Source organism: Myotis nattereri, assembly GCF_964212035.1.
Source record: "Myotis nattereri genome assembly, chromosome: 8".
Classification (NCBI taxonomy): Eukaryota; Metazoa; Chordata; class Mammalia; order Chiroptera; family Vespertilionidae; genus Myotis; species Myotis nattereri.
This window is the reverse complement of record NC_138083.1, coordinates 26,722,584-26,746,085: the sequence shown is the minus strand read 5'-3', so window position 1 is coordinate 26,746,085 and position 23,502 is coordinate 26,722,584. Positions and strand designations below refer to the sequence as shown.

General features: G+C 37.7%; 1 protein-coding gene across 2 annotated transcripts in view; it reads left to right on the top strand.

The window, feature by feature from the left end:
• The window catches only part of PLCB1 (phospholipase C beta 1), a 624,828-nt gene that overhangs the window by 444,457 nt on the left and 156,869 nt on the right, over positions 1–23,502 (top strand). For both annotated transcript variants that reach the window (XM_081097387.1, XM_081097386.1), the window contains exons 8-10: positions 5,357–5,457; positions 6,922–7,088; positions 22,121–22,267. In XM_081097387.1, coding sequence (XP_080953513.1) covers positions 5,357–5,457; positions 6,922–7,088; positions 22,121–22,267 — 415 coding nt within the window. The remainder of the gene's footprint in view (positions 1–5,356; positions 5,458–6,921; positions 7,089–22,120; positions 22,268–23,502) is intronic.

The following is a 23,502-nucleotide window of genomic DNA, read 5'->3' as shown; positions in this document are numbered from 1 at the left end:
GCTGCCAGTGAGAATGAGAGAAGCTCATTCCAGAAAAATTAAACTATGTGTGCAAGGCCCTGAGGCCGGAAAGACTAGGCCCGAAAGAGAACTGCATTTAAGCACAAAAAGTAAGTGGAAGAGATTAATTTAGAAAGATGGGTATCAAGTGTTTTTCCTCTGTAACTGCTCCGGATTTTACCTTTACTGGATAACATTTGTGACTTATAATGATCAAAAATTTAAGTTATTATTATTATTAATATCTAGCTAAGGAAAAGGAGTAAAAAATGAAACTGCATTGAAAGTCAAACCCATCAATCAATTCTCTGTAAATTGCAATTTTCTAAACAATTGGATTCTGAAAATTCAGCCAATAAATATAAATTGAGTTTTTACAATCCACTATGTCTATTATAGGTTCACGCTTTCAGACCAAAGTCAACTGGAGACATTTGAAAAGGAAAATGAGATTCAAATAACAGGAGTCATGTTTAAATTGAAAAACATATTTATCTTTAGTAAATTAAATGTTATGACAGTTTTCTGAGAACAAATTGGAGATTTTTTAAAAATATGATCAACCTCCATCATAAAGTTTTGAAAGATCATTATTCTTAGTAAAGTACACTTTACTTGGAAGAGTTGTAGAAACTGAATGCTTTAAAAGATTTAAAAAGCAGAGACAGTTTCAGAGCTTAGAAATAAATGCTTCTGCAAACTGACTATGTTTGAAATCCTCATTGTAATTTCATATCTACAGAACAGTGTCTCTAGAAAATATCTACTAATTAGCAAAAAGATTCGGGATATACTAACAAGAAGTATTTTAAATACTACACAGAAGAAAAGTTATATAAATGGTAGATAATCCTGCATGTCTGGAGCCTCGGTTCATAGCCGGCTGTCATTCCAACTAGATTTAATTGTGTTCTGTAAATAGGCACATTACCAGAAACACAGTGGATATCCTGTTGAGATTTTTTAAACATTGTCTTTGTGCACATTGTTAGGGATAATTAATGCACTTGAACTTGTGTCCCAGCCAACGTGATCCATTGGAATAACACATTCCTTTAAAGGGTACTCCTTCAGAGATTACAGTCGCTTGTCCAAATTACCTTAATTGTTAAAAAGTAGTACTACAGCAAAAAAGAGAGACAAAGCAATTACTGTAGTTCTATTAATAATCCAAACACATTTTCCAGTGAAACCTTTGAAGACCTTTGCATATTCAGAAAATTACCACTTTACCCACAAACTTTCTGAGCACTGAAAATAGTTTACTTGAAGCAAATTACCTTTGATTTAAGTCTTATTAACTTGAGAACAGCTCAGGGTCATTTGGAATGGTATAGTAGTCTCAATATGGCATTGGCTTATGTGTTTGCATTTTAATGAAGAAGATAAGGAATAAATCTATGTGTTTCTTTTAAATAATAAAGTTTATTATAGTTATATTTTGGTCTTGGCATAGCGTTGGCACATGTATTTTCATTTAATGATGAAGATAAAGAGTAAATCCATGTGTTTATTTTAAATAACAAAGTTTACTATATTTAGGAACATATAGTATATGCAATACTGAGGGAGATAGTGTTTTCTGAATTAAAAGAACACCTTAAATTTTGTAAAGAATATTATGAATAAAAATTATTTTTACAGGATAACTGTTAGATTTGCCTTTTTCCTATGTCTTACATCATAAATATAAATCAGAAATATAATCATTTTTGTAGCTGTGATTCTTAAAATAACTGATATAAAAAATATAAAGCCTCATTGAAGCCCTGGCTGGATAGCTCAGTTGATTACAGTGTTATCTCGATAAACCAAGGTAAATGGAACATCAAGTCCATGTCTCTCTCTCTCTCTCTCTCTCTCTCTCTCTCTCTCTCTCTCTCTCTCTCTCTCTCTCTCTCCCTCTCCCTCTCTCTCCCTCCCTCCCTCCCTCCATCCATCCATCCCTCCCTCTCTCTTCTTTCTCTCTGAAATTAACAAATGAAAAATTAACAAAAACATTTGGAGATTGATTATGAGCAGCTTACTTGTAAGTATTTCATGTACATTATGGCTAACTCAACTTTTGATTTATAGCTTTAGAAAAACATATTGTGAATAGATTAAAATACTAAATTTACGGATAGCTCAGTTGATTACAGTGTTATCTCGATAAACCAAGGTAAATGGAACATCAAGTCCATGTCTCTCTCTCTCTCTCTCTCTCTCTCTCTCTCTCTCTCTCTCTCTCTCTCTCTCTTTCTCTCTCTCTCTCTCTCCCTCTCTCTCTCTCTCTCTCCCTCCCTCCCTCCATCCATCCATCCATCCCTCCCTCTCTCTTCTTTCTCTCTGAAATTAACAAATGAAAAATTAACAAAAACATTTGGAGATTGATTATGAGCAGCTTACTTGTAAGTATTTCATGTACATTATGGCTAACTCAACTTTTGATTTATAGCTTTAGAAAAACATATTGTGAATAGATTAAAATACTGAATTTACTGATAAATAATTCATTGTTTTGTAGAGATGAAATCTGTATGTGAACTCTTGAGTTATTAGAGTCTACTTCAATAAATTAACATATTTTCAGATAACATTTTCTGAATGTTAAATACCTATTTCTTACAAAATTACTCCCCTATACTCTTTCAATTTAGCTTTCAATAATGCACATTTAAAATATATTTTTATTGATTTAAGAGAGGAAAGGTAGAGAGAGAGAGAGAGAGAGAGAGAGAGAGAGAGAGAGAGAGAGAAAGAGAAACATCAATGATGAGAGAGAATCATTGATTGGCTGCCTCCTGCATGCCACCTATTGAGGATTGATCCCTCAACCCAGGTATGTGCCATTGACTGGAATGGAACCCAGGACCCTTTAGTCTGCAGGCCAACGCTGTATCCACTGAGCCACACCAGCTAGGACCCAATGATACACATTTTAACAAAATTTTTTTTTCTCTCACCCACTGACTCCAAAGGCTTGCTCAACTTGGATAAGAGAAAAATGAGACAAGGAAAATCAGCTGTATTGAAATGTTTTCCTTTTTCTATGCTCTAACATCCAACTGGTGATGACAATAAATTGTGTTTATTCATATTATCTTAATTAATCTGTTTCCCTTTATAGGGACTTCTGATTCACAGCTGGTAAATAAACAGTGGTTAGAGTTCTACTAAAGCATGTTGTTCTATGGAGTTATGTGTCTGGAATCTTGTATAAATGACTTTAGCTAAATCTGCTATTCAAAGGGAAACATAGAGCACATAAGTCCTTGCTATCAACTTCTACCTTTCTCATAAATTACATTCATTCATTTAGTAAGTAATTAGTGTGCACCTGCAGTATGTTACACACTGGAGATAGAGCAGTTAACAAGCAAAATGCAGGTCCTAGCTTGTGTAGATCTGCAGGCTGGAAAGTAATAGAATTGTACAGCTGGGAGCAGAATCCTGTTAAATGAGTGTTGAAATATGAGACAAGCAAGGTGTGATGGTATCACAGAATGGAAGGCAAAACCCTGTCTGGGAGAAAGGAAAGGCTCCCAGAGGAAGAGATTTTAGCTAAGACAAGAAGGGAGGGAGAAAAGGGGTCAGGAAGGGAAAGAAAACAATTATTTATGTTCTTAGATAAAATCCATATATGTGTGTGCTGGGTAAGGTTGGGGTGGGGAGAAGAGTGAACTCCAAATAGTAACTAAATAGTAGAGAGAATGGGAGAACATGCTTGGAGTTCACAGAGCTATTCAGTATTTCTTTACTACTATTGATATTTAAATATTTACCTTCTCTGTGTCTCTCAGCCAAAAAGTAGAATAGAGAAGGTCATTTCCAGCTATTTACACAGCTACTTAAGGAGATGTGGGTGCTTAATTCACAGAAAGGGGGCAATGGAAAATGTACAACTTCTAGGCAAAGGGTTTCTTCCATCTTGTGAATAGAACGGGACTTTGGAAACCAGTTTACAGGTTGTACTTGTCCCCATTTTATGAGTGGCAAAACACCAATAAAACAATCCATGGAAACTTCCCATTGTTCTTGGATTTGGCCACTTGTGCTCATGACTTCAAAATTGGTGTCCAGGTATTTAAGCTTAATGGTGTAATGCATCTTGCTATGTGTAGTGTTTGTCTCAAAATTCTGTTTTTAAAAATAGATTTTTTTGCGCTCTATAAATGGGTTTAGTAAAGAAAATATTCTTTTATTTGTTCAGCCCACAAATATGGGAGTGAACTAAGTGGTGAGCTAAGTTTTCTTACCTGTTAGCAAGGAATGTACGATTTCAGACAATAACTTTTAGAAACTTTTATAAAAGTACATTTCAAAACCTATAAATATGGTAAAAGGAAGGGTGTTTTCTTTGGTTTAAGGGCTTGAAAATAAAAACACCCATATAAACACTTACCTGAAATAGGAAAACGGCATAAAGAATGTCCTTCCTGTTAACAAAGGCTTGAATACATGTTTCCGGTTTCCATGGCAGCCCGACTACACAGAAAAATAAGTCATAGAAGTGACTTTTTATGTCAGTGACTTGCTTCCCAAACAATAGGGCCAGGAGGAGTCAGTGAGAAATAATGGTTCCTGTCTAATGAAAACAAACACTAGAGGGCTGGTGCACGAAATTTGTGCAGGGTAGGGTCCCTAGGGCTGGCCTTCCCACCTCCTCACTTCTCTGCCTCCTCCTTCCCTCACTCTCTCAATGCCTCACCACCACCTCTGGTCACCGGCCATGTTCTGCACCACCCCCTGGTGGTCAGTGCATGTCATAGGAAGCAATCAAACTCCTGCTCTCCCAGTTGGACTCCCGAGCAAACAATTTGCATATTAGCCTTTTATATAGAGAGATTTTACAATTTATCATTTAAACTTGAAAGAGCATTATTTAGGAAAAAAGACACAAAATCAGTTCTTTACATTTTTTTTAACAAATGTGAATGTTCTTCATGTCACTGATCACTTAAAAATGGTTAAAATGGTAAATTTTTTATGTTGCATAAATGTTATCACAATAAAAAAGATTAAAACCAAAACAAAATGAAAACTTTAAAAATATGCTAAAGAGATCCTCTTTTTACTAAGTCTAACTTCACTTTAGAAATGTACTTAAGAAATTGCCTTAACATCTCTTTAGAAGAAAACTCTTACACTTAAATTATAATGAAAACCCAAGAGAGAATAAGGTTTTTGATACCTCAAAGCCAGTGTTCAAATGAGCCCACAGCTGGGCTCATGAATGTCTTCTGAATATTTACCCTGAACACATGGAAGAAAAGAGGGAATGAAGGTTGGGAGGGAAGGAGTTGAGGAAAGCAGGAAGGGAGGAAGACAGGGAAAGAAAAAGACCATTCACTGACAGTGTTGTTTTATTTCCCAGAATGATTCAATACCTCAAGAAGATTTCACTCCAGAAGTGTACAGAGTTTTCCTGAACCATCTTTGCCCTCGACCTGAAATCGATAACATCTTTTCCGAATTGTAAGAGCATCCATTTTAATCCACTATCTCCCGGCTTCCGTGGTCCTCAGGCTGGCTAGGGCAGGAATTTGAGCAATAGAGGGAGAGGAAGACCCTCTTGTGCTCTATGTCTAATAGCAGTGCTTCTGTGTAGTTACTGGAGATAATCACGTATTCCCGCCCCTGAGGTGCAACCAGGGCTTTTAATGAGTGGAAGTTTGCTATGATTTGTTGCTGGGTGTAGCTGTTTTAGTAACCTCAGGGGGCTCCGTGTGGTTTGAAGTTTATGGCTGGAACAGAGAAAGCTTAGCTGAGACAGACTCATGTTGCAGAAAGAACTCTGAACTGGGAACTAGCCATCTTACCTCTCTGAGCTGCATTAGTGAAATGACAAGTGTGGATTACTAAGAACCCTCCCAGCTGCAAATTATATGTTGGAAATTATATAGGCATTAAGTTTTTAAATAAATGAAAAATAAGGAGAAAGAAACCAAAACACAAAGCAAATGTGGGGAAGTAGCAGTTTACTCTTTTGATATGCTGAAATCTACATGATGACAGAAAATCAATCCAAAATTGATAAATACAATAAGGATTCCTTCATATGGAAGACAGACAAACAGTGCTGCCGAGAATGACGCTGAATATACTCACGTGCTGATGTTCATTGCCATCAACTATTTATTGAACATGTGCAATATCTATACCATTGAACTTGACTTTTGGCTGTCAACAGGATTAAAATGTGAAGTTTGAATTACACTATATAGAAGAGTTATAGACTCTGGTTGACATGTAACTTTAATGAAAAGAAAAATGTGCTTAAACATATTGTTTACTTTTTTATTACATCTTTGAATGATTAAGCGGGATATGGGGATTTGATGAACAAAATAGATCCAGGAACAGAGAAGCATGGAACAGACTGTCAGATCTCAAAGGGAAGACAGGGGTGGATGGGTGGGTGGGTAGGAAGAGATTAACTAAAGAATTTATGTGCATATAAGCATAACCCATGGACAGACAATAGTGTGGTAAAGACCTGGGGCTTGGAGTAGGTGCAGACTAGAAGGGGTCAATGGGGTAAAAAAGGGACATCTCTAGTACTTTCAGCAATAAAGATACATTAAAAAAAAGTTTAGTGTCATAATAAAAAAAAAAAACAACCCATTCCTCTGTGATCAGTTTAGAGTGGTTTATCTTTACAGACAAGATGCAATATTTTCCTACTGTGGATTTTCTCATGCATTGGGTATTGTTCAAGGGCATTGGGACTTAGTGGCAGTGATTGGAAAACTTATTTGTAGCCCATGGAGGTGCAGCAGTTGTGTGGAGCAACACGGTGTCTTTAGGACAAGATAGGAATTTCAGAATAACATGCTCTTACCAGGAATGACAGGATTTGGTTTCTCTGTAGCTAAGGGCAAATATCTGAATGAGACTTGGTGGCAAATATTCTAATTTATGGTTTTTAATTGTCTGTAGTGGTGCCAAAAGCAGACCATACCTTACTGTTGATCAGATGATGGATTTTATCAACATTAAGCAGCGAGATCCCCGGCTAAATGAAATACTTTACCCACCTTTAAAGCAAGAGCAAGTCCAAGTATTGATTGAGAAATATGAACCCAACACTAGCCTCGCCACAAAAGGTCAGTCCACTTTGTCCCTCACCAGTTGGAAGCTCTGCTTTCTGCTTGTGAATGGGTCACACATTTGTATGCCTGCTTTCCTTTCTGTCTTAGAGTTACTGGTGGTTCAATCCAAAGTAGATTTTTTTAAATTTTGATATGTGATTTTTGTTGTAGTTCTATATATGCATGTGACATTTTTTAGATGTCTAATCGTTTGTTTTATTTTACATTTACTCAGTGACTAAATGCTCTTTCTCAGACAGGAAATTCAGTCTTACAGATTGCCCTTTTAGGGTCTGTTTTTAGATGTTCTGAGAAGTGATCCACAGATTTTTCTAAATCTCTAAAACTGAAAAGATTGGACCCTTATCCTGTTCTAGTTTACACTATTGACAAATTTGCCCACTTGGGAAAATATTATAAAATTTTGATTTCTTTATGTAAAAAAAAAATAGTATTTATAGAAGAAAAAAAAACAGTCTAAAAACTTATATCAGGAAGAGAGATCTAAGTTGCCTGGCAATTATTAAGAAATTTATGTTTTTGATTTGGGAGAAATGAATTGCCAAAATAAGATCATGATGATTTAATTGCCAAGAATTTTCAATTATTTGTAGCATCATTGTCCCTGAAAAGGATTTCCAGCTATTTCTTTACCACTAAGCCCAAGCGTCATCTGGATTGAGATATCTTCACTGAGAGAATGGGTGTGTCATCAGCGATGCTATTGCAAATGCCTAGATATTCCATGGGGAGGGAAAAAGAAGTACAATTAACCAATTATTAAGAAAAAATAAATTGCATGTTAATATGCAGGTAATTTATAAGTAACAAACATCTCTAGCAAGCTGAATAGTCATTACTAAGAATGGTTATCATAAAAGTAGATTTAAAAGTTTTTCAACCCTTTGTATTTATTCTGAAACTGGACCTATAAATGAAAAATGAAAGTATTTATTAAGTATTAATTAAAATCTTATAATTAATTTTATACTTCATGCTATTAGTTAGGAATTTATAGACGACATTGTTTAGTATTTATTTTCTTGGTCAAGCATTTTTCCTTTGCTGTTGTCATCATTCTTATTGTTGCCAAGGTCAGTTGAAGGGAACAACTGAGGCAACGGTATATGCTGGCATTGCCAGGCCTGCCCCTCTGATCTTACTTCTGTATGACGCCCTTTCTTCCCTGGTGTCACAAACACAGCATTTCTCCTTACCATTTAACAGAGTGCAAGTCCTTGGAGATTTCTCCCAAATAATGTGACAGTTCCTTTCTGAAATCCAAACTTCACCAAAAAAATAACTAGCAGTATTATAGCAGAGCGAACAGGACTTGTAAAAATGCATTAGCTTAAAAAGCTAGGAAAACAAAAAGCTTTTGTGAAACTAATGACACACTTCAGAACCTAAACTTTGCCCTTTCCCCCTCCCTTCACAGCACACTGCTGGCAGCCCATGTTTCAGGTGGCATCGGATCCCATACATCAACTCTGATGCCTTGGAAAAGTAGAGGATACAAAGGAAAAAATTATAATAGGTTATTGAAAAATCTAGAATCCTGCAAGAACCAATTTTGGTCTAAGGAAAGTTAAGATGATGTTTCTTAGCATTTGAAAGAGTATTTAGTGCCATCTTATAGTTGTACCAGGTATGAATTCTATAATCACAAACACACAATTCAGGTACATTTAAAATAGCAGCATGATTTTTCTCAAGCTATGTGATTCATCATGCAACTTCCATGTTCATTTTGGTGTGATTTTTTTAAATCACAGAATTTATTTCACAACCCAGAAACTCCAATAAGAAAATGAACTTGAGATATTTCACACCAGGTCATCTTGTTTGCTGCTTTGGCTCTATTTATTTGAATAAAGAGGATTAGAGATTTTTTATTCATAGTCAATAGGAGAATGATTTTTAAATCCCTTTTTGTAGGAATATGACATTGTTAGGTTAAAGGTTAATTCTTTAGTAACTAAGAGTTTGAGATTTTTTTTCCCAAAAATGAAAATTTATTTTCTAGTTTAATTTTGCAGTTTGACTTTAAGATAGTTTCAGGAACCCTTTTTTTGTGTGTCTTAAATCTAACAAAGTATAATTTCAGGAAATATTATTTGACTTCAATGTGGTGAATGATGAGTAAGGACATTAGCTTTCTTTATTATGTAACTTTTTAATATGTTCATTATTATTTTGCAAAGAAGCAAATCAAGGCTTTGACATCAAAAGATTTACCTAAGGTATAAAACCAAGATGTTCTTCAAGAATCATCTGATTAATACACTTTAATCAATAAACACATAAGAAAATAAGTAAGGACATTTAACATTACATTATAATATTTTTATATATATATATACACACTCTCTGATATCAAGAAACATATTTTAAAGTAGGTGTTAAAGAAATACTACACAAAGTTGGCTTGTGCTAATATTTAGTTCTTATATGCATTTATATAAAAGGTAGCATATAATAAAATGAAAAATTTTCAGTGTGGCCAAAGCCTAAATGCTAAAAATGAGCACTGGTTAGCTGACTACACCTGTACCACATGGCAGTGGGAAATAAGCCCAGAAGAGATAGTGGACTTTGATGCTTTGTGGACCTGTGGCCTTTAGCATGTGTGCCACATTTCCATACTAGATCACTGTGGACCAAAAGATGGAATGTAATAATTGGACAGAGTTAGGCCACATGACTCTCCCTAGAGCTGATGAGGAATTAACTGCCTAAACCACATGGACTACCACTGGGAAAGGAGTGGTTGGGTTCCCTGAAATGCAAATAGGGTGTGCTACCCTTACAAAGGAGCACAGTGGGCAGATAAAAACAGCAGAACCCACTACAACTGGGTCAGAAATCAACTATTCATCATCACTGTTTACCTAATCTTAAGAAACCATTTAACCTATTTAATCAGTTCTACCCCCTAGTTTTTTAAGATTGTGTATATTAGTTTTTGCCCACTAAACCTTGGTTGACCTGAACTAATGAAAAGTGATAATTGGCATTTACACCAAATAATTTCAAACCATTAATTGGTCTAGAATTGAGATTCAGAACATTGGTCCTAGACATTCTTACTCTTTATCACTTAATTTTCCAAGTAGATTTTTTAAAATCATTATTTTCTCAGCACCATTTCTCTTCATTAAGTAGAAATCATAAATAATAATGACTTTTCATTAATGTCTATTATGCATCCATAATTTTAAAAAATGCTGGCATAGTATGATGCTTAAGCCAGTTCATCTCAGGCAGGTGACTTGACCTGCTTGACATTCAGGTTCTTCCTGTATAAAGTGGGATGATAACACTAGCAGATCTGGGTGTTCTTCCCATATCTCTTGGCACTCGTTATTCCAACATGGTTAACAGCAGCCTCTGCAATTCTCCAGGACCTTCTCTCAGCCCAGCACAGGCAACCTACATGTGCCCAGGACTCCATGGCCCCAGGAGTGGTTTTCATTCAGGAAGCAGTACCTCATCTTCCTTGCCCCTTGTGTGGGACATTTTTTATGCATTTTCTCCACTTTCTCCTGGAGTTGCTCAGTGCAATTTAGCCTTAGTTGCCCACAACTGTAACCTGATTGATCATGTTCCTTTCATTAGCTCTCTCCTTCCCTTTCCATTTCTCTACTCCCCTACAGTTATTTTTTTTAGAGTAACCTCTGAAATAAACTGTGTTTACTCATTTTTTTGTCTCAAAACCTACTTTTACAAGAAACAAAACAAAGACAAGCACTTTTATAAATGGCCCTCACAAAATCAAAAGTGAAAGATGGGTCAGGTCCCCGAAGCTGAGCATTGAGAGAACAAATGTGAAGAATAAATGCCCACAGCTCATCCCTTCTGACCTATCACGTAACTGCCTTGTTGGCACTGTGCATCCCTGCTGGTGGCCTCAGATCATGGGATCTCCAGTCCAGAAGGGTCTTAGCTATTTAGCCCAAACTCAGGTCACAGAAGAGTCCGCATTTTTCGTGTCCCAGGGTACAGTCCTCCCCACTACTCCAGACTTCTGCTTGGGCCTCTCCACCAGGACTTGCTGAGAAAAGAGATGCAAGGCCAACTATTTAGAAGATAGCAGTTTAATCCATAGCAGTGGTTTTTAGTCTTATCCTTGATATAGCATCCTTGTTTGTTTCTTCCAACAAGGTCTCACAAGAAAGGCCAATGTGTAGGAAAAATCTTTAGGAACACTCTATTAGTTTAACACAGGGAGCCTGAACTGTAGCTGCTGATGGCTGCCCTGTTCCTGTCTCCTCTCCTGCCCCACCCCATTCTCTGCAGAAACTTCTGCTACAACCCCCAGGATTCAGGATGTACAGTTTAAAAACCACTCAACTAGAGGAAATATTGACTGGTTCAAAGGTCTGCTTCACAATTAAGGTGGCATCCATTTAAATAGTTTTAAATAGATTCTCTGCAAAAAATAAAAGAACTAAAATGAATGTACAAAGTAAACTTAAATGCAATAGATTTTCCTCCTAATAGACAAAGACAGATGAAAACTGTATGAGGTAGGCAATTCTCTCTGTGCATTGAATTACTACACTAAGAAAGCTGCTAAAAAGTCACTCGAGTATTTTATTGATTAAGATCCCATTTAAAATCTACCTATTGACTTTGTAGTTTCTATGGAAGGTCACAGAAGAATGAAATTATCACCTATGACTATATTTCAAGCTAGTCTTAACTCTGTGTTTCATATGTTTGGAGATTTTTCTGAAGTATGAGAGATCAGTCAAAATGAAAAAAAAAACATTTTTTTTCAAGATAGCTATTATGAATCCACTCATCATTAGTTGACTTGGTAACTCCCTTCACTTTCGCTCCTTGATTGCATTTCCTCCTTTCCCAAGAAGCAGGAATTGGTCTGAAGAGATGCAAATGCCTGGCCCAGAAGTCTTGTTTACTTTATTCCTCTAGCCTTTTTCTTCAGTCATCTCAAAGTCACAACCATGTCCATTCACAGCCAAAATGTCCTCTTTCATAAAACAACCAACCAGGAAAAATATAAATTGTAAAAAATAAAGTCAAATGCCAGTCCCAAGAGATAGGGAAGTGAGCTTGGTAGCCTAATCCACCCCAGGATGCTGAGTTTGGTGGCAGCTTTTTATGGCATCAGAGTATACCTTCCTGAGATGCCTTGCTCTTTGTGTGAGAGCTATTGGACAAAGCAGATAATGGCTATGTTTTCCCTAGCTGCAACCTCCCATAAGAGCATAGCATTAATAATCTCTGGCTATTATACTTTTCCCCTTCCAAGCGTTAGGTGAGACTATTGCTCGGATAAAATGAATAGCTTGCAGATTGCACTGTGCTGGAGAAAGGCTACAAAGCCACAGCCATTTGGCCTCCCAACATCTGCATTACCCAGAATTCCAGTTTTGTTAGCAGTTTATTTCATAGCAAATAACTGGTGGGGAAACAGATGAAATACAGAAAGAATGAAGTTCATGGAAAACAAACAATGACCACAAGAAAACAAGGTGAGGGGAGGTGTGGACTGTCCAAGCCTGGCACTTAACAAGAAAGCTGAAAAATGTGCCATGGCAATGGGTGAAATAATGTCAGGAAGCTGAGAATGACCAATTAAGACATTAATTCATTATAGATATTTTCGGAGCTCTGCCTTAATTCTGAACCACTGGAATCTGTAGGACTCCAATTGTGAAAGAGTAAAAATAGCATTATTTGAAGAGGAAGTCTTAACTAAGGATGATTGACAGAATTAACCTTCTCACCTAGCACTCTACATTAACACATAGACAATGAATCAAAAATACTTCTTATTAACATCGCAATTGGTTTTTATATGGGTTCCCCCTGAAGCCTACCCTGGGAGAAGAACCCAAGCATGAGGGGTTTATTTAAGAGGTGATCCTGGGTGGGACAATTTAGGAAGTGCAAATGAAAAAAAGGAAGGCAGCCATAGAGGTGGTGTCATCGCGCAAGTTAGTGTGTGCATGACTGGATCTCATCCTGGGGCAAACTCCAGGAGCCCATGTGGAAAGGATTTTTTCAAGAATCTCCATCATATCAAAGGAGAGATCCTCCAAGGTACCTGATGCTCATTGCACTCTTTTCTTTATTGTAATACACAACTGAAGCAGCTGCATGGGTATTTGAATGAATAAGCTTGTATTGCCCACCTAACTTAAGAACTATAAAGAAGAGGAACAAAATCAAGATAAAGTCTTCATCCTCAAGGAGACTATAATTCAGACAGGTGATATATACAAATATATCAGTATACAAATTACTATTCTACAAGATAGAATGTGGTACACCACCATTCAGCAAGTATCTATTTAGTGTCCTTTATGTTCCAGGGAAAGGGGATGTTTTATTTATTGAGGTTCTAGGGGGTGTCAAGAATCACTTCAAACTCTTTACCAGCCAATTATCTTGTATAAACCTCAGGGCAAATCTTTGAGTGTATTATTACCTCCATTTTACAATGAGGGAATTGGGTCTTTGTTTATTTTTTAAATATATTTTTCTTGATTTCAGAGTGGAAGGGAGAGGGAAAGAGAGATAGAAACATCAATGGTGAGAGAAAAGTCATTGATTGGCTGCCCCCTGCATGCCCCACACTGGGGATTGAGCCTGCAACCTGGGCATGTGCCCTGACCAGGAATTGAACCATGATCTCCTGGTTCAGAGGTTGAGCCATGCCAACCGGATGGAAATTGAGTTTTTGAATGGTCAAGTAACTTTCATCAGTTTGTTTGAGAAGGAAGTAAATGAGAAGGGAAGCTAAAAGGACATGTAGGCCTTGATGCTAATCTTGGCTCGTTCATTTAGTCAACACACATTTTTGGAGCCTTACTGCCTATGGCCACCCTTGTACTAGGCAATAAATAGGTGCCATTCTTCTCCGCATGGAGCAGTCAGTGTAGCAGAACTCCTCTGCGAGGAAGGATGAAGGCTTTTGAAGAGGAGAGTGACATTCGCGCTGTACTCCAGGAATGCTGCAGTGTAGGGGGCTAGATGAGGGGCAGATTAATGCCAGGTAGCATTTCAGGCACTAAGTGATAACATGTTCAAGTAGCTATAGAAAACACTAATGAGCACATATTGTGGACTTGCCTTTATGCTAGACACTGGGAGAGATGAAAACAAAGAGAAGGCCATGTTCCTTGACGTTAGAAAGCCAGTGTCCAGCTTGACCAAAGAACATGACATTCTAGTTAAGGATCTAGAACATTTTTTAAAAATATATTTTGATTCTCTACAGAGAGGAAGGGAGAGGGGTAGAGAGCCAGAAACATCGATGAGAGAGAAACATCGACCAGCTGCCCCCTGCACACACCCCACTGGGGATGCGCCCGCAACCAAGGTACATGCCCCTGACCAGAATCAAACCTGGGACCCTTCAGTCCGCAGGCCGACGTTCCATCCACTGAGCCAAACCGGCCAGGGCAAGAATATTTTTGCCTCCTGTGCCTTATGGCTCAGGAACCATTGTGAAGGGTCTCTTCTGATAGAGCGATGTGATAATGGCCACTAAATGGCTACGTGCACTAATAAAATGCAGTGAACTTCTTCACTACCCTCCAAGAACCTCTAACCCTAAATGACCAGTTAGTTCTTTTACAAATCTAGTGGAAAGACTCCAAGCTATGGAGGGTTCTAATCTGGATTCTGTGTTCATGTAGCCATGTCAATTTAAAGGGATTGTGTAACCTCATTGGGTTAACATTTATATGTTGCATTAAATAATAAAACTTCGTCTTACCTACCAAACTGAACAGTGAGGAGTAAATAAATTGCAGATGTAAGAATATTTTGAAAAGGGGAAAGTGCTCAATCAAAGGTAGGTGTTATTATTAAGAACTTTCACACAAAACCATATTAACAAGTTCAACTATTTTTAATATGGGAGAACTCAGGAACACAGAAAGGCATGGTAGCTGGGTAATGGAGTTAATCTATAAAGGCTTTTGAGAAAAGCACATAGCAATTTAGTGGCCATTATCATACAGTATCTTCGGCTTGTATTTGTACATAGTTATGGTAATAAAACAGGTTTAGCAATCAAGATGGAATAAGAATGTCTGACACTTCTCAACCTAAAATAAGAATACATAAGAACATGTATAGAACATACTGACTTCAGGGTTGGAAAAAAAAATTGATAAAACAGGTAAAGAAACAAGCAGGGATCATATCCTGTCCAAAGACACAGTTAGTTGGCAAATGTAATAGGAAAGTTTGTGCCCAAGCAAAGATAAGTGAAAATGGAACATTTAATAGACAATTTCTGAAAGCAGGCAAAGGGATTTTGGTGAGCCATGGGATATTAGAGCCATCTGCACTTACTTTCTCTGAGCTGCTCTAGCAGAATTCACATAAGGGTCACAGCACTAGGAATTTTCATGAGCCAAGGAAATAGCTTCTCAGTGCTGTGCATGGAAGGGACTTAGAAGGTGCTAAGTAATCCATTGGACCAGTAGCCTTCCAACATGCGCTGGTATCATTACATTAAGAGTGGGGCTTGAATGATGATGAATAGATTCTCAACCACCCAATTCCAGTGACATCCAAACTTTTGAGAGCCAGAGCCTGACTAATTGGCATTTGGCTCAACAGAACGAGGCTGGTGGCCATGCTAACTGGCACACATGTTGTCCAACTTGCCCATCTCAAATGTGTGATGACTCTGTGGATTTATAGGCCATCTGTCTTGCAAGGCAGAATTTGTAGAGAATTCTCTGGGTTTCCGGGCTTTGAAAGATGTTATTTGCTTGTACGGGGCTATTTCTATTTCTTTAAGCTAACTTGCATATTTTTTGCAAGACCTACAGAACAGTGTCACATCTTCCGTTTAGCATTTCTCTTGCTCTCACACTGACATAACAAGTTTTCTGTTGTATTTTATTTTTCTTCCTAAAAGTTAGATTCATGGGTTAGGGAATAAAAATGCTAGCGGATGCCTTTAAATTACTTGCAAAGACTAGAATGTAAACTCAGGGTGGAAAAGAATTTTACACTGTGGTAGACAAATCCTAATCAAAGAGCTAATCCTCACGCATCTGCCAGATGGGTCATTTGTCCTGCCTGAGCCCAGCTTATTTCAACGAAGAGATTAAAGTAGCACGTTTTAGTGTGATAAGTAAATCACAGGGGGGGAAAACTCTTCTTTGGTCACATTCAGGACTATTTTAGGACTCCTTCAGGGGGCCCTGATTGAAGCCAATTGACACAGAGGCAAGACCCTTTCCTTTCCATCATCCGTGTCCTCAGCCAGGCGAGTGCTGGGAAAGCTATCAGTCCTACTCACCACTGTCTCCTTCTGTTGCCCTGGCATGCATTCCAGGTCCAGCTCTCACATGAAGTACCCCAGTAACCCCAGAAAAACTGCTTACCTCTCTAAGCCTCAGTAGTTCAACTGAAAATGAGAGTTTAAAAATACATCTCTCCTAGGATTTCTGTGCCTGGCACATTGTTGGTGCTCAAATAATGTAGCTCTTCCTCCTAGTATCATTTACCTTCTCCTATGACTAGATTACAGGCAGTGTCTTCTGCAGCAGCACAACGTAGTGGTCAATGGCAGAGAACAGAAAGCTTGACTACCGAGGCTCAAAACCCAACTTATCCACTCACAAGCTGTGTGATGTTAAGCAAGCTACTTGCCTTCCATTTCTTACCTATAAAATAAGCATCAAAGCAGTATCCACTTCATAGAGTTATTATGAAGATGAGATGAGTTAATATTTGCATATAGCAAGCAATATGTAAATGTTTGTTAAACATTACACTGGAAATAGATTAAATTCATGAAGCTCTTCAAACACTGGCTTCCTCTCTTTCTTCCTTTCCTGTCCTGCTCGCACTTATACCATATATTTCCTTTAAAGTCAGAATCCATTACACACACACACACACACACACACACACACACACGAGACTATGTTTGTAAACACAGCCAGCCACATGCCTTTCCTTGAACCTCCACAGCATTATTTTTTCTTTAGCACTCTGCTGCTCCTGCCTCACATCTGCTTTTAGGACTAGCTCAGGAGCACTTCTATGTCGGCACTTTGATGCCATGATGGAGTGATCCCCAAGGTAACCCTCCCATTAAAAAACACACTGAGCAGGGAAGAGCCGGACTTCAATGTGCCTGAGTAATGTGCCCATGAATCCTACCTAGAGCTTTTGATCATGCTGTATTGTTTTTGATCACGCTGTACTGTTTCCCTCCCTGGATCACTGAGCTCGTGTAAAGAATCAGGAAAGAGCCTGGCCTGTGTGGCTCAATGGTTGAGCATTGACCTATGACTCAGGAGGTCACAGTTCCATTACTCGTCAGGGCACATGCCCAGGTTGTGAGTTCAATCCCCAGTGGGGGGACATGCAGGAGGCAGCTGACCAATTACTTCATCATTGATGCTTCTACCTAACTCTCCATCTCCCTTTCTCTCTGAAATAAATTTTAAAAATATATTTTAAAAAATAAGAATTTTGTCATGGTATTTTTTTTAAGTTCTTGAAGGTCAGGACTCTGTTGGGCACATCCTTGGTTATTCTCCACCTCTGGCATCTCCCTAAAATTATGTTTATTAATAACCACCGAAGAGGAGTGCCTTAGCTCCAGGGTAAGTAAGTACATGATATCTTGTTCTTCCCGAGAGACTTGAGCTAAAACATCATTCTCAGATGCCCAGAACAGAATGGGAAAGCTGAAAAGTCCTGTTGGAAGTCAGCTTCTAGACATCAGTCGATAAAGGAGTCAGAACCTGAGAGGATGGGAGGACCAGTCCACAACACTCCTTACACCATTCTTCTGTTCTATTCTTCAAAGTTTCCTTGTCTGGACACAAAGCCTCCTCACTCTTGGTTGTTCCTGAGGCCCATGGGCTGGCCTCGGATTTAGAAAAGATATCAGAGTAGCTCGTACCCTAATAAATTATTCAAGGGCCTTCGCATGCACTTGTAAGCATGAAATACATCCAGTTGAGTGGCAGTAGATACACTGCATTGTTTTAGAGCATCCCTGAGTGCCCTCATTTTTGTCACAGCAGAATTTCGAATTTCTATCTTCCTGACATGTTCAGAGGCCATCGGTGGAGCCTCAGTCATTATCTATCCCAGGGGAGGGAGACAGGCAGAAGGAGGGGGAGGTACAGTTGCTGGCCATGGCATCTGTGCAAACCCATGTGGCATTTGAGAGTTCTTTGCAGCAAGGATATCGCTGAAGTATGAGGAGTCATATCAGTGGCCATTGGGCCATCATTTTGCCACTTTCCTCCTATGTCTCTTTGGAGATTGTTTCTCCCCATAAAAGTCAGATCTCTTCACTTTTGCATCATCAGTTCACTTTTTTGTTGAACACCAGAACTTCTTTTGAATGGAAAAGCTTTATACAGCTGTTGTTTTTCATTCCTTGAGGGATTTATATTTTTTTCTATTTTGACTCTGTCAGCAATTTTCAACCAGCACATCAGTAGAATTTTTGTTTGTTGTTTGTTTTGTTTTGTTTTGTTTTTTTTAATCACAAGAATTTTTAAAACATGTGATACCTGACTATTTAGTTGGGGCAGTGACTGAATAGATTGTCAAATTAAAAAAATGACAACCGCCACAACAATAGGCATCTGGTATGAATGAATCAAAATTATACCTTTTTTTGTGTCAGATTGGTAAAAAGTACATTTTTGCTGTGCCACAGAATTTTAGTAATTAGCCTATGGGTGTATGAGATGAAAAGGTTGAAAATCGCTGTTCCAAGTGGTTCATACAGTATATTATGCTGCATTATACTGGTATGAGTGACACACTCAATTGAAAGCATACAAATGTTTTATTAAGAAAATATATAGGGGGCTCTGCTTTTAGCCTTTGTCAGCTGGCCTTATCCTTCTGAACTTAACTCCCTTCACTGTTGATTTTATTCCAGAAAATTGTAGCATTGCTCTTTATTGTGGTTTGATGTTTTATAATCTCATTCTATTATGGGGCATTTTGTTTTAATTGAGCTAGTAACCATCCCTATTATATTAAACCACTTGAACTCATTGAATTTTAGAGCTAGAAGAGACTTATGAGTCTGGAGAGTTGACTCATCCTATGGTTGTGGAATTTGTCCCTGATCAGTTACTGCTCCCAGGAATGGATTTCTTGTGCTCTTACTAATTTGTTTAGGATATCAATGTTTTTCTCTCTTAACTCTCAATATTTTCCATTCATCTATGCTCCTCAGTAGACCAGAAAAATAATGTAAGCAGTTTTGCAAAAATAGTGCAAGGTTAGTGCAAAAAGACTTATGCATTTAAGTTAACAGCAAATGCAAATAGTCTAACTGTAGGTTATATGCAACAAAGGGAAATTCAGTAAGACTCTGTTTTCTGTCTCAAAGCCTTTACTATTCAGAACTATTTGGGGGCTAATTCATTATACCAGTACCGTCTGCATTTTTGCAAATGAACTCCAGACCCCTTAGCTGACACCTTGAAACTTATAAACTGACCACTCCTTATCCTTACTTTTTCATTGGCTCTTCTTGACTTTGGCATATCTCTGCTTAGTCATTTGGTGCACCAAAATCTTCACATTTGTTCCTTTAGTTAGCAAGGCAAAGCTTTGGGGTTGAAAGGGGGTTCCCAGGGTTTGCTCACCTAGTCTATAATAGTAATCTGAACTGTGCTCTAATCTCATTCATCATTCTTATTCCAGGTTAGGTAAATTCATCACTGGGGAATTTTACATTCTTTAGTATGATTAATGATAAATAACCCTCTCAAACACCAATTCACCTAATTCTTGTTTTTTACTGACTAAAATTTCAATTTCTATAAAACAATAAAGGTAGAGATGATAATGCAAAAAAAATTGCTAAATTGAATACAGAGCTGGTTGTATCTTATTGACTAATAGGACAGGTTTTTGGGTTGTTGTTTTTCTCTCTTTGGGGAATTTGGTGACACACACATACATGTATCAGAGTCTCATAGAGTCCTTTGAAATGACCTTGTCATATTCCTGGTTTCCTCATTAATGGATTAAATAGAACTTTGACACATGCTTCCTGGCATATTGTAGAGTATAAACTTGATTTTAATTATAATATCCTCATTTGAGAATGACAAGTATATCTGGTATACCCCCACTTTTCTGTCCTGTACCCATGCTGATATCAAAATTAATCAAAAGTTCACTTCAGAATCTTTCTCAACACAAGTGCCCAGAAGGCACTAGAGGCAATAAATGGGAATCGATGGGAATTAATTTTTCATCACCGCCATATTGGCACATGTTTTGTTTTAATTGCTTTTAAAATTTGCTGATTAGACCAAAGATATTTTTTCCTGTAAAATAACAGACACAAGCTGACAGCCTCAGGATTAAATCCAGCACCATAAAGATGGTGTGGTTGGGCACACAATACTTTACTGCTGTCATCTGCATGTCTTTAGAGGTATATACTTGTAAGTTTTCCTCACCCCACACCGACGTGGTGCACACACTAGCCAGGCAGTCACCTTACTTTCCTTTGCTGGTTCCTAAGGATACTTGCAGTTACTGCAGGTCCACTGAAATACAGGTAGGGAGAGACTAAGTTGTATCAAGTTGTCAAGTTGCATAATGCCAAATACTAGCAATTTCACATGATCCAACTAGTCAGGAAAAAGAATCAGTTATGCTGTCCTTCATGATCGTCCAGGTTTAAAGCAACTTATTTTCTATTTTAAATCACTGATCATCAAAAAGAAGTGCTGATTGCACACCTATCTGCACAAAGCCTTGTGGCAGATTCCAGGGCTGACAGACAGAAATGCACACCCTGCTTTGGAGGAGCTCACATCTCCTCTTCAAGGTGTGAACTGTCTTATTTTCCCTTAGATTATGAGCTCTTTGAAGGCAGCGGCTGTGCTTTCATTAAATAATTATACACACACACACTTTTCTTCTGGAAGTACACACACACAGGATTTTAACAGTAGTTAACTCTGAAAGAAGAATTAGAGCTGTTCAGAAAAGGTTTTCTTTTTCCCCTCTGCTTATCTTACTTCCTAATTTTCTTCAGTGAACGTATACCACTTTTATATTAATGCGACACCGTTTCAACAAGAACACAATGCTACCCTCTAACAGGGGTGGGCAAACTTTTTGACTCGAGGGCCACAATGGGTTCTTAAACTGGACCGGAGGGCCGGAACAAAAGCATGGATGGAGTGTTTGTGTGAACTAATATAAATTCAAAGTAAACATCATTACATAAAAGGGTACGGTCTTTTTTTTTTTTTTTTTTTTTAGTTTTATTCATTTCAAACGGGCCAGATCTGGCCCGCGGGCCGTAGTTTGCCCACGGCTGCGTCTAACATGTACTGGCAAGGTCTTTACCACCCACAAATGTGCTGGGGTTTTTTCAGGCTTTGGAGGTTAAGGTCCAAGAAACAAACTATGGTGATGGATCAAAGAATTAAGATGGCTCTCTCTATGTATTGTATAAAGATTAGCATGATTTTTTATGATAACAATAAAGAATTAATTCAATATTTAGCATTAGTCACCTCAGAAAGGTTACAAGAAAAGAACAGAATCTGAGTAAACCAAATAAAGTGTGAATCATACTTCTTCCATTTGAAATAAAATCATTCTAAATAAGAAATTTAAAAACCTCTTTTTTATCATTTGATTTCCATCCCCCCCACCCCCGCCCCCAAGAGAGATTCATTTGTGGTCATCTTTATTATTAAAAAAAAGATGTTATTTTTGAAAACATTTTTACATCATTTTAAATAATAAAACCACTTGCAATTGACTTTTTTTATTATAAAAGTAGCACATATTTATAATGGAAAATTTAGAAATTCACCCCTAATTCTATTAGCCACAGATAAGCACTAATAACTTTTGTTTCCATCCATAAAGTTGATAACCATCCTTATATTTCAAAACAGCAGGTTGCCGTGGCCCGTGTTGCTCTGTGACCAGAGCTTTCTGGGCAGGAAAAGTAAAATCACATGGTACCAGCCACCCATGAAAAGAATGCGCTCACACTCCTCTTCACTCTGCATTGCCTCCAGGACAGATCTCAGTGGACGGGTTTATGCGCTACCTGAGTGGAGAAGAAAACGGAGTCGTTTCACCTGAGAAACTGGATTTGAATGAAGATATGTCTCAGCCCCTTTCTCACTATTTCATTAATTCCTCACACAACACCTACCTCACAGGTACGACTTGGTAATTCTTTAACAGTTGTTGAACCAGTCTCACCAAATCTCACCATCCTCTGCCTCCGTTCCTATAAGTGAAGGTACATTTGCTTTTGTTTCCTGTGAAATCCCTCTGAGAACTGGGGTCATGACCAGAGGCTCCAGAGGTAAGCAGTCGTGTCCTTATGTTTATGACACAATATCATTTCTTCACGTGTATCTCCATCTAAGTTTCCAAGCCTTCTAAAAGGTGTCTGTGTGTGGTATTTTCAAACCAATGGAATTTTTGTGTAAATGAGCTCATTCTTCAGTGGACTTAAAGCCATTTACAATCCTACTTGTTATCTGCAGGTCTTTTAGCTACAGAAAAATTCTGAAGGCTTTAATAAATTCTGCACAAAGCAAATTGCCAGTTTGCTCAAGGTATAACAGGGTTTTAGATATGAAAAAAAAAATTGACCTGTGAATGACAACCTATATTTTTTATAAATATTACAATGAAGGAGTAAAAACAAGTATTTCCCAATTTGTCCTAAATTGAGTATTGTCGTGGTTTTTAGTAGATCACTAAATCAAAAAATATTAAAACATATATATGCACACATAATACACATATGTTATCTCAACATAGTTTTAAGTTAAAATCTATAACATACAGATTTCAGTAAGCTGAAATGTTTTTACAATCAAAATACATTTCTAGGAGAATACTTTCTGTATAGCAGATCTCTAATCACAGGCATTGAAAAGAATTTGTGGAAAATCTACTGGTTAATTAAAAAAGAAAAACAAGGTTTTTTGTTTGTTGGTTTTTGTTTTTAATTTTGGTTTATTGCTTAAAATGTTACAAAGAGTATTACATAGGTCTCCTTTTTATTTTCCCCCTTGACCTTCCCCCGGCCTCCCCTACCCCACAGTGTCTTGTGTCCATTGGTTATGCTTATATGCATGCATACAAGTCCTTTGGTTGATCTCTTACCCCCCGCCCCAACCCTTCCCGGCCTTCCTGCTGTAGTTTGGCAGTCTGTTCGATGCTGCTCTGCCTCTGTATCTATTTTTGTTCATCAGTTTATAATGGTCTTTATTATCCATAAATGAGTGAGATCATGTGGTATTTTTCTTTTATTGACTGGTTTTAAAAGCCATGTCACTCTCCTGCTTCACACAATTCATTTCCAAATGAGTATAAGATAAGAGAGACCTGAATACCCACAGTGCAACCAGAGTCTGGGGTGTCATTTAGACTCGATGCC